The sequence below is a fragment of the Penaeus vannamei genome, chromosome 12 (assembly GCF_042767895.1).
Source record: "Penaeus vannamei isolate JL-2024 chromosome 12, ASM4276789v1, whole genome shotgun sequence".
In the NCBI taxonomy this organism is placed as follows: domain Eukaryota; kingdom Metazoa; phylum Arthropoda; class Malacostraca; order Decapoda; family Penaeidae; genus Penaeus; species Penaeus vannamei.
Window position 1 is genome coordinate 12,473,940 of NC_091560.1, and position 12,500 is coordinate 12,486,439.

Here is a 12,500-nt window from a genome sequence, read left to right on the forward strand (position 1 = left end):
AATGTCCAGATTCAACCAGCCTCCGACTTTTGAACTTTTTTTTATGGAATAGTCCTTTGTTGTTTATTGCTATTATGTTGTTCTCTGTCACATCTGACTGCATGACTTGTGATGTAGCATGTACTTCCCGATGTCAAAGCTGCTCAGCTGTGTAAACCAAGGCTTCGCACTTTATTTTTTGGAAGAATTTGCATGATTTACATATAGCAAAATAACAAAACCACACCAAAAATGCTTTAAATCTTGTTTGATGAAACAGCAGGAATGGAAGTCATGTTTCACCTATACTATTATGGTCTACAATTGTGCGGTTAAATCTAAGATTACTTTTTGCAGTTAATTTTTTGATTATGACAATCAGGACTTCCCAGACAATATTTATATCAGATTTATTCTCATGTGATGAGAATGAATCTGATGATCATTTCCATTGCAATCACAGCCGACGATCTTGATGTGTTGTCCCGTTAGCAGGGGAGGGCATGAAGTATATCAGGGAAATTATGGGGTTAAACAAGCTTAAATAAGAATAATAGCGAACAGAAATGTGTAAAATAAGCACAAAAAACGTTAAATCTACATGATTTCACACCTTCCAGACCCAGAAAAATGTCTAACTCCATAACCCAACCTGACCTAACAATAACGGTGCCGTGACTAGGCGTGCCCTTCGGGCACTGCCCAAGGGGAGGGTTGATGGGGGGCAAGCCCCCCAACACCCCCTGGAACACATTCTCCTCACCTCAGTATGTACGGCAAGATAGAGCTACATCCATACTGAAAACATTAAACCAAATACGTATATATATCGAAAGACTGAACTGTCAATTTTCCTTCGCTTCTTTCGGTTGGTCTATTGTGGATAGTGGATCGCTTCGTTCTTATCGCTTTTTTGGGGATTTGGGGTACTTGATGGCCACAGAAATGGAACTCCAATAGTTATTAAGGTCTTTTTCTTCTTCGTTTCCACTACATAGTCTTAAGAACAACCTAGAATCGACGTAGCACCAAAACCGAAACATTTCTCGCCGGTCTACTGTCACCGGACTGCCCTGGGAATCGTCCAGTCAAACCTGGCAGCAGAACACGAAAATGCGCCTGCGCAGAAGGTGCTTCAGGCTGATTTCCTTAAATCACTAATAAATCTTGAAGCATGAAAATAGGGTGTAACAACATTAACAAGGGCCTTTTGAAATCATATATGTGGAACAGCAGACACTGATAATTAGCCAAATATCATTTTGACAATGGCGTAGTAATACATGAACTACTTAACAGAGCTCAAGAATGAGTTGACTGGTCACAATTTTGTTTACATTCACGATGTCAACATGGCGAGGGACTTAGAAAAAGATGGGTTGGTCTTCTCTTTTCTTTGTCGTGTAACTCCTTTATTTTCGATTTGCGCACCTTTTGCCAAAGATGAAAAGTGTCTCAGTTTACGTCAAGGTAACCATTCTATATCTTATTTTTTAATGTAACCCTGATTGTTATCTGTGGTAATTTTACCCTTTTTGCCTGATTGCAGCACAATACAAAGACATTAAGTCATGATTGAACAAAATAGAGGTTTGCATATGAAAATGTGTTTCTAAAGTTCCCCGATGATTCTATCAAATATATCTATAAATTTCCATAAATTGTTGCTCAAAAAGTAACGGGATACCAACTTACAATATCAAAGTTCTGTGTCAAGCCACCGATGTGGTCTATGTAGGCAACGTGGAAGTTGTTACTCCCAAACAAACTTTCAACACATTTGAAGATACAAGAGTTTACTAACCTTGGTGATGATTGATGTCTAAAAAGGGTAGTTAATTATTTATACTTTCCCTATAATGTAAGGTTGAGTTTATATGCATTTGAGTGGCTAATATTTCCATGAAGCTGTGGCAATAATTTTGTGACAGTGCAGCTTTAAATATATATTCCTCATATGTAACTGCTTTTAGGCCAAATTTATCATGTGCTATGATGGCACACCGAATCAATTGTCGTCTATCCAATAGACAATGAACTTAAGACAAACTGTTAATATTTTTCAGTGATAGTGCGTTTATTGTCATACAAGTAAAGACTTACTGTTTCATGCATTTGATTAATATTTGATGATTTACTTAGTGCAATAGATGTATGTAATTTGCCAGTACTTGTTATAACCTAATTAAATTTAAATAGCACCTTCATTATTACAAATCACCATCCTATGTCCTCCATGTAATATTATTTCTAGTGCTAGATATATTTTGCATTTTTTTAAACTTTCAGCTGGTTTTCAGTGCATTATATTTTCACATGTACACCTCTTTGAACAGCAATCAGACACATTAAGAGTTTTTTGTGCCCAAGTGCACAGCTTTTTTTTGGAAAAAAAAAAAAAAGATTTCTGATTGGTCAGGAAACACTGTTGTCATTTTCTTAAATTCATTATTGACAGATCTTAGAAACTGTATGTCAGAGTGCACAAAGACATGTAATTTTTTCCGCAATACTGTTTTTTACACATTTACTACAGTTGAAATGAATAAAGAAATGCAAATACAGATTGTGAAGTCTTACCAAATTCCATTCACTCTCGGATGAGCTATCCTCGTCAAGAGGAACGGGGGCTGGCAGGGGCTGGTCTCATTGAAGCTCACCTTGCCGCAGATGCAGTGACACTGCATGATAAAAGAAGTAAAGTAAGGGGGATTCAGAGTGGTGTTTTATCAAAAGATAACGCATGATGTATTGGGCTCTTTATACCGAGCCATTTCACCCACTCTATAAGAGCTTACCAAAATCTTTGTTTTATGTTTATGGTTTTTGGGTCTTGTGGATATACAAAGTTTTCAGAATGATATGTACTCAGATGCTTATAGCCATGATGCAGTAGTTTTCGGTAGATAGCCCATCCATCACGTTACATCAGTGTTTCCCAAACTTTTTTGGGTGAAACCCTAAAGATAGTCTCACCCTGGCTAGCAACCCTAATTGTATAAACATGTAGTAATATATCCAACCATCTTCATTGTAGCTATACATGCAGATGTACATTAGCTTACATTATTCTATACTTTCATAGGTTTAGATTATCAACACACTGAATTTCAATATACAAGTGTTAACAAAAAACATTTACTTTTACTGACATATCCAGCTGGTGACCCTCATTTGGGTCGCAACCATGGGTTTGGGAACCACTGCTTTATATCATGCCGTTTGGTTTTATATATTTCTTAATTCGGGGTATGAGTGTGTGAGCACACTGGTCACTATCCAGGAGTGGCACAATAAATTTCTTTTTAATTATATGCTCAGTACCCACAAAGACCCACACCTGGCTCAACTATCTGCCCCTGCTATATATGGACCATACGAGCAACGTTTTGTCAATTACACTGGCACCTCCTATAGAATTTTGATTTTGCAACCAATTTTGGGTTGCCATAGAACAAAAACTTCTCCAATCTACGCTACTTGATTTAGACATGCCAATACATTTTGGGATAGTTTCATCTTCCCAATGCTTTTGCAACCAATGATTAACAAACAAAATAATTTTAAAAGGTTCCAAATGTGTCCCCTGCAAAAATGTGCTTTTGTAATTGCTGGTCGAGAAAATGCAATTTTTACAAAGTTTTGCTTTTGCAATTTTTTTTCCATCTGCCACAATACCACATATGTCGATCTTTATGGTATTTGCAAGGTAAATCACAATGACGACAATGTACTGCCCTTGGCAAAACATTATGTGCTGTCAGGAATTCAATAGCATTATAATTTTTTTTTCAAAATACTCAGATAAACCTGTTTCAGACATGGTGTCATGTGATTGGTTTATAGCATTTCCTGTAATACTATTGGCTTTCATGACAATGTCACTCGCATGCAGTGTACAATACAATTTTCAGAAAGTTCCCCAACATTTCGTCAGGCTCATCTTGCACGTAATATGGGTGAGACACATCGACTTGTGCAGTGTAAGAAATATATTTGTTGCTGTAAACACTCGATATTATTATAGTATAGTTGTGTTGTTATATCTTTTAAAGCAGATATAAAATCTCCTTTTGTATAAAACTCAAATATTACACTGACTACAAAAATGAAAGGGAATCATTGTTTTGTTTACAAACGGTAGGAAAGGAAATCAGATGGCGCTTTTTAGAAAATTGCATGTCCAATAACTTTTTTGAGTTACGATGGAAGTAGAGAGTAGATAAGTTTCTTAGAATCACTTGCTCTATCGTTTGCATTTTTTTTTTTTTTTTTTTTTTTTTTTTTTTTTTTTCTTCTTCTTCTTCTTCTTCTTCTTCTTCTAAAAGAATGCTGGCAGAAAATTTACCAGTACCAATATCGATAACAATCAATCAATCAAAACTAACCTTACAGCCATGAAGATATGTGATTATTGATCACTTTTCATTAAATACCTTCTCTTGCAAATGAATAATTATGAAGTTATAGTGTTAGAATTGAAGTGAGATTCATGCAATTGCTAAGGGAAAACTGACCAAATTCTCCAGTGCTATGATTTCATTTGCCAATTGTTTGTCGGTTAATTTAATAGCCAATGGGGAAACAAGCTGCAAGGAAGCAGCCAATGAATAAATATTAGCTAAAATAGAAGCTATGAAATTGTTTTAAAATTATTTTCACTATGGCCGCTGTGTGTGTAGGGTGTCAAATTAACCCACTTACGACGGGTATCTCACATATGAGACACCCGAAAAAGTAAACAGTAACAGGCGTCATGCCAGTGAGACAGTAGATTGGAGCTCGCGCTCTGATTTTGTTGCCCGTGGCAAGCGGAGTACGAGCAGGTACCCGGACTTACCTGCGTGCCAATTTTTAATCAGGTGAAAGCACTGCTCTTTCTCCTCTGCATAGTTATGGTGTAAGGTTTATTTTCATGGAAATGGGGGGGCAAAGGGGAGATGGTCACTGGGCGTTTATAATTTTCAAGGAGGACCGTATGTATGTAAACACACACACATAAGGTTAAGAAATTTAATCATCCTCATTTAGTAGGCCTACATAGACTTTTATATATAAAGGAATAAGATATTAGTTATCCCTATCAAATCATTTTCTTTGACAATTTTCAAAAGTAACAGTTTTCATCGAGATTGGATATTTGCTTATTTATGGTACAACTTAACATAATATTTTTTATCCAAAACGTGCAAAGACGTTGCTATAGCGGTTTCAACTCTAGACGAAGACTGCGCATACAAATGAGCTCAAAATTCCATATAGTTTTTATTTCAGAGTGGGTATTACTGTGTACTATCATGTTCAACATGAAATAATCAGTGTCTAGCTTATATCTCCAAAGTTCAAAGATCCGACTTTTAGGTGCCCTTCGCATTGAAATGCTCTCAATAGCAGAAACGACCAATTTTAAATCAAATCAGATTTACCGATGCTCAAAAGTACAGATTGTTGAGCAAAATCTAAAGGGAATAAATGAATCACTTTTTACTTTGCAAGCAACAACATATTATTAGGGAGTCTCAGTGGAAGCATGTTTCATGTGTAAAACTACACAAAACTATTTTTCTTTTAGATGTATTTCAGAAAGAATTTTGACATAAATCACTGATATAATTTTTTTCTGATGTCATTATCAAATGCTGTATGTACAATCGCAAGAAGCAAAAGTCCACATAGGTGTACCCGGGCGCATATTAGAGGTGTACCTCCCCATGTGCTGTTGGGTCTCGCATGCATTGCACGAAGACTAATCATGTCTGGGCTTTAATAGTCATTTGGTAGTTTCCTCATTCTAGCTAACTCAATTTGACCCAAAAATCCCCTCTCCTCCTCCTTTTTGTTTATTCCTTTTTTTATTGCTGTGATTATCATATGTGCTTTACAAATGGTTTCAAAGTAGCTAATTTATTTTGTATTGTATATTTCAGACACAGCCATGTCATCAGCAGAGAAGAACACTTCAGAGAAGAAGTCCTCTGAAAAGAAGACAACTGAAAAGAAAACCACGGAGAAGAAGACTGACGATAGCGCCCTCCCCAGTGTGATTACAGATGGCGGCCGGGTTGTTAAAATGGAGGTGGACTACTCTACGACCTGTGACGAGAAGATTCCTGCTGCACACCAGTTAGCCAAAGAGGGTCGCGTGCAGGAGGCTGTGGAGAGTCTCATGGTGTTGGAGAAGCAGACTAGAACGGTTAGTTTAGAAAAATGTCATTTTGATTGTTGTGCATTGTTGAGAGAAAGGTTGAATTTAACAGAAAAGTGTTCCTCCTCCTCCTCTTCATCCTCTTCATCCTCATCCTCCTCTTCATCCTCATCCTCATCCTCCTCATCCTCCTCTTCATCCTTGCCCCTCAATATTCATTAAACAAGCTAAGCATTTACAAAACTTATTATCTGTGAGTTTTACGAGAGTTTTATAAAGTGTGTGAAAAAATAATGAAAGTGTACTGTAGTAGATATGCATATTTTATACTAAGTAGGTAGCTTAATCCAGAGTGTAATAAAAAAAGGATGACAATAAGTTTGATTAAAAGAGCCCTATGCAAAAAGCTGTATATGTATTTCTCTGTAATTTTATTTTGTGTTATTATGATGTATTATATGACAACAAGGTATTGTATAAAGAAATATTGATTGATAGATAACAACAGCTGTAAAAACCTCAATTTTCCAAACAAAACTGACTTATAGATTAGCTCCAGATATGTATCACAGTTTTAGGAACTGCATTGATACATTCCTAATATATTAATGCTTTATGTTCCCAGGGAGCAGATGCACATTCCACAAGCAGAGTCCTGGTTGCAATAGTGGAAATCTGTTTTGCTGCCGGAGACTGGAACTTGATGAACGAAAGCATTGTCACACTCACCAAAAAGCGCTCCCAGATCAAGATGGCTGTGACTAAGATGGTGCAGAAGTGTTGCGAATATGTTGATCAGACTCCAGACAAAGAAACAAAGCTCAAGCTCATGGACACTCTAAGGTTTGTTGCTTGTGTCATGGTTTACTAGTGGAGAATTTTTGCAAGGTATGTAGCAAAACTGTGTGGTGTCTTTATTACTAAGTAATGTTATCATTATTTGATTGATATGCTTTTATTTAATTTTTTTGAGTAACTTTTTAAAAAATTAATATGTTAAATGGTATAGATAGATATTCACTAGGTTCATGATTTTTCATTGCTAATTCTGTTAGAAGAGTTTGATTAGTATCATTAAAATCTATTCACATTAGAGAATGCCCTCTCCTGAATAGCGAGCAAGTCTGGTTATAATGAAATGTCGGTGGGAGGGGGGAAAAAAATGAGGAAAAAAAAATCACCAGCACCAATATTAGACAAGTGTATCTCCTCCCTTCCAAAGATCAGAAGTAAAGGAATGTATCAGTTCCAGCCCCACCTGGAGGAAGTACAATTCTGTCTTACTAGAAGTCTTCGAGGAGTTGAATGAAATCACGCAAAGAATTCTTTCAACCAGAATTTATTATTTTGGAAATCAAAATAAAAAATATTCATAAAATTGACACACATGTATTTTGCCATTTTACACACCACTTGCCATAGCCATTTTTGTTTTGATATTTGAATATGAGTGTTTACATCCTAATGCACAAGTTTTCTGCGCACATTGCAAAATACGCCAGTACTGATCATAAGGGAACACTGACCACGGAACCGGTAGACAATAGACATGACATAATGCATGAGAGTAAGGTATTTCCACCAAATATATTTTATTGTTGTTTTGGCAACGGGAGAAGTGATACTATAAACAATGAATCATTGACAAATTTATTTGTATTTACTTTTTTTGTTATTTCTTTCGCGGAAATAAATGTCAGCAGGTCCGCTATTCAAGGAAAGAAATTGCTGTGGCCTAAAGTTGCAAAACAAGAAAAGATACTTCCTATATACAGAAAGCGTATTGTACATAAATTTAGTACCATAAAGTTTACTGTGGAATGACCTAAACTGTTTCTTTTAACAGGACTGTGACAGCTGGAAAGATTTATGTGGAAGTGGAGCGTGCACGACTCACCCACAAGTTGGCCATGATGAAGGAGGCCGAGGGTGACATCACTGAGGCTGCAACCATCCTTCAGGAACTTCAAGTGGAGACATTTGGTTCAATGGAACGTAAAGAGAAGGTTAGATCTTAGGGAGTTTATTTTTTGCCTTCTTTCGGTGTTTTGAAGAAAAGAAAAGAAAAGAAAAGAAAAAAGAAAAAAAAAAAAAAATATATATATATATATATATATATATATATATATATATATATATATATATATATATATATATATATATATATATATATATATATATATATATATATATATATATATATATATATATATTATTGTAAAGAAAAATAATTAACAAAAAAAAATTATGGAAAATTTAAGATGCAAGTTAGAATGTATTGTAACGTGGATTATGAGTCTTTTTTTATCATTCTTTCTTTCTCTTTCTTTATTACTTTTAGAAAGAAAATTACTCCATACAGGCATGAGAGTAAATTTTTTGCACATCTTTTTAATTCCTTAATTATTGTACTGAAACAGTATCATGTCTTGAGAAATGTTCTCAAGCAGTTTTGAAAAGAAGCAAGATTAATTGGATTAAATACTTGCTAGCTATTGCATCAGTTGATATTGTTTCATGGGCACTTGTAATGCATCATCATATTATTTCACAGGTGGAAATGATTTTGGAACAGATGCGTCTCTGTCTTTTGAAGAAGGATTTTGTCCGCACTCAGATCATTTCCAAGAAGATCAGCACAAAATTCTTTGACAATGAGAAAGTGGACGACCTCAAGCTGAAGTTCTACAAGTAGGTTTTCATCCAGGAATAAGTGTATTCTGAACTGATTTGTTTGTTTTATTAATTGATCTCGCTTATCTATAAGCTATATTTGTTTTTACTTATTTTTATTTTATTTTATTTTATTTTTTGCTATTTTGTTAATAAGAAAAAAAATTTAATGGTTATAATTTTACAGATTCTTATTTTTACAATAGTATATTGAATTAAATTAGATGAAGATCATAGTTTATACATTTCTATAATAAGTTTGATTGATACTTGATATTAGTTGCAGTATCTCTTAAGGATTACCAGCCCTTAGCTGAAGAGTTTAGGATAGGATTATTGAAGTAACTGTCCCAATGTTACCTTCTTTTACATCGGTTATTTGGCTCTCAAGGGATAATGATATCAAATTACTGACTTTGCTCGTGACAGCAAGTTAGGTCACCCTGCCGCTGCCCTTTTGTATGATGATGGCTTGTTCACGTCACCTAGCCCTCGAACCAGATTTTTTTCATGTTATCTGGATCATAGGGGTTAAGTAATAATTTTCAATGAGCAGAATATTTTCTTTGGATGATTATTCCAGTATAGATATATGGTAATCACATCATTATAACTTGAGTATAACATCTGTTCCTGGTTGGAAATTATAGTTATGGAAATTTAATCTGAATTGAGAGCACTACTGTGTTTATGCCTTAAAAAAAAAACTGCAAAAGCAAAAACTGACAATGTTATTACCTGCAACTGTATTTTGTCAATGCTGCTTATAATGCAGTGATTCCCAAGCAAATTTATAGAAATACTTTATATTTAAACACATACATGTAAAATTAACTGTTAGACCTCACTTGCTTCTGCTACATCTTCTATAATCTGTAAAGGATTGATTGGGCTGTGGGAGATTTTAAGTTTTGTTAATTTGTAATTTTCATATTTTTCATTTAGAGTGTAAGATATAAGCATCAAAAGAAAAATTCTCACCAATTTTCTTTCCTGTGACAGTTTGATGATTGAACTAGACAGTCATGAGGGCTCCTTCCTGAGCATCTGCCGTCACTACCGTGCTATTTATGACTCCAAGAGTGTCCAGGAGGATGAGACAGAGAAGAAGAGGATACTGAAGCACGTTATTTTGTTCATTATTCTTGCGCCATACGATAATGAACAGAATGATCTCCTCCACCGCATCAAGGAGGACAAAACGCTTGAGGAGATCCCTCAGTACAAGTAAGATGGAAATGAGAATGTTTAAAACTTAATCTTCATATTAGGGAGGGGAATATACTGATTAAAGGTGTATGTAAACTGGATGAGGAAGTGAAAAGATGAAAAAAAAGAAGGTTTATGTAGCTAATTTTCTAGCACATACATTTTGAAGAATAAAGCTAAATTATTGGTGATTGTGAAAACTTGATAGGAGACGTTAAACTTCAATGTACCTGTATGATTATATTTAAGATTCTGATTGGTTGATTATAATTTGCTATTCTGTTACAAATTTTAAAAAATACCTTTCTTGATTCCAGAGATCTTCTTCAATTGTTTGTGACAGCTGAGCTGATCAAATGGTCTGGTCTCTGTGATGTGTATGAGTCAGAACTCAGATCGAATGCCAATACAGTTTTCCCAAAGAATGAGGAGGGAGATAATCGCTGGACACAGCTCAAAAACCGTGTGGTGGAACATGTTAGTAGATCTTTATTGTATTTATTTATCCTCTTGTACAGGATAGAAACAAAATTAGTGAATGACTACTTAAGACACATACTTTGTAAGTAGTTTAGGACATGATACAGATCATATGATTGTTTCATTAATCAGATTGTACATTAAATTGATTTTGCTGTATACATAAAATGAAAAGTTGAATATTCCATGTAAGGAGTGTTTTCAAAGACTGTTCTGACTAATGCATCCTTTCAGAATATTCGCATGATGGCTAAGTATTACACAAGGATTCACTTGAAGAGAATGGCTGAGCTTCTGGACCTGTCCATCAAGGTTAGAAAATTCTGTAGATTGATTGAAATTAGTTTTACTATTTGCAAATAAATCTTCAATTTATTCAGTTATGTATTAATAGAAAATAGAGATCAGTGAAATTGAAAGGGAACAAATATATGTGTGTGTGTGCGTTAGTATGTATGTGTGTGTGTTAGTAAGTATGTGTGTGTGTTAGTATGTATGTGTGTGTGTGTTAGTATGTGTGTGTGTGTGTTAGTATGTGTGTGTGTGTGTTAGTATGTGTGTGTGTGTGTGTTAGTATGTGTGTGTGTGTGTTAGTATGTGTGTGTGTGTGTGTGTGTGTGTTAGTATGTGTGTGGGGGTGTGTGTGTGTGTTAGTATGTGTGTGTGTGTGTGTGTGTGTTTTAGTATCTGTGTGTGAGTGTTAGTGTGTGTGTGTGTGTTAGTATGTATGTGTGTGTGTGTGTTAGTATGTGTGTGAGTGTGTTAGTAAATGTGTGTGTTAGTATGGGAGTGTGCTAGTAAATGTGTGTGTTTGTGTTAGTATGTTTTTGTTTTAGTATGTGTGTGTGTGTGTGTGTGTGTGTATATGTGTATGCGTGTACGTGTGTTTTAATGTGTGTGTTTGTGTGTGTGTGTGTGTAATTCAAACTTTTTTTATAATCATCTTCCTTGTCACTAACCCATTGGATCCGGATGCTTCATTGCCATCACTTAGCCCAAAATAAAGGCATTAGGCTTTCTTAAGCTACCACTCAGACTAGTGTGGCTTTTAGACTTGGTGCACGCTAACACTTGTGTGCCATTGCAAGACTCCTTTTCCTTTCATAGCTCATGTGCTTTTCCAGTTGTAGATCATGGATCATATTTCCACACTCATTTAGTAATATAAATAATGCGAAAGCCCCTTCCTAAACTCCAGATGAGTCTAATCACCTTCCAAGAGCTTTGTGTATTTGTGGGAGCCCTTCCCATCACCCTGGTCTTCAGCGAAAATCCTTACAACAGCAAGTTCATGTCACCCTGGCCCTCAGCCAAATTTTTCCTGAAGTGATGGTCATGTCAACCGGATTGTAGGGGTTATCATGAACCTTACTTAAACATGATTATGACAGTTTTTTTCTTTCTTTTTTTATGGTATTATAGGAAAGTGAGGAGTTTCTGTGTCAGTTGGTGGTCTCTGGCACTGTGACAGCCCGCATGGATCGACTGGAAGGTATTGTCAACTTCGGCACAACTCCTGAACATTCACAGCTGCTCAACAGTTGGGCTGACTCATTACACCACCTCATGGCGCTTGTCAATAAGACTACACATCTCATCAATAAGGAAGAAATGGTACACAAACATCTGCTTACTGTGAAGGAGTAATTTTTATTAGTGTACGTAAATAGACTTGTGTGGATGGATGGAAGAATATTTTCAGATCTCTCTCTATTAACATGTTTTTCTAGCATGTATGTATAGCATACTGTAACTTCCAAATATACAAAGGAAAAATGTTAAAAAAAAAAAAGCTATAGGAATAATTTTCATGGATAACTTATATAATAAAGTGAGGAACACCTACAAAAGAGGGAAGTATTTACATAATGGTTTTCTAATTGGCGAAGTTACTTGTGGATGTGTATTCCCCAGTGTTAATGCAGTTATATTTCTTAAATAAATTTGAAAGAAAACTGTGGTGTGAATTTTACTTTGGTTACCTGCCTATTAAAACCAAATTTGAAAACACTGT

General features: G+C 35.3%; 1 protein-coding gene across 1 annotated transcript in view; it reads left to right on the forward strand.

Moving 5' to 3' along the window:
- Rpn5 (regulatory particle non-ATPase 5) overlaps positions 1-12,445 on the forward strand; it is a 12,940-nt gene extending 495 nt beyond the window's left edge. Inside the window, exons 2-9 of the mRNA XM_027382203.2 lie at positions 5,907-6,172; positions 6,750-6,967; positions 7,971-8,130; positions 8,679-8,815; positions 9,800-10,024; positions 10,324-10,483; positions 10,721-10,798; positions 11,909-12,445. Of these exons, the coding sequence (XP_027238004.1) occupies positions 5,915-6,172; positions 6,750-6,967; positions 7,971-8,130; positions 8,679-8,815; positions 9,800-10,024; positions 10,324-10,483; positions 10,721-10,798; positions 11,909-12,133 (1,461 nt within the window). The 5' untranslated portion in view covers positions 5,907-5,914 and the 3' untranslated portion in view covers positions 12,134-12,445. The remainder of the gene's footprint in view (positions 1-5,906; positions 6,173-6,749; positions 6,968-7,970; positions 8,131-8,678; positions 8,816-9,799; positions 10,025-10,323; positions 10,484-10,720; positions 10,799-11,908) is intronic.
- Positions 12,446-12,500: the final 55 nt, after the last annotated feature.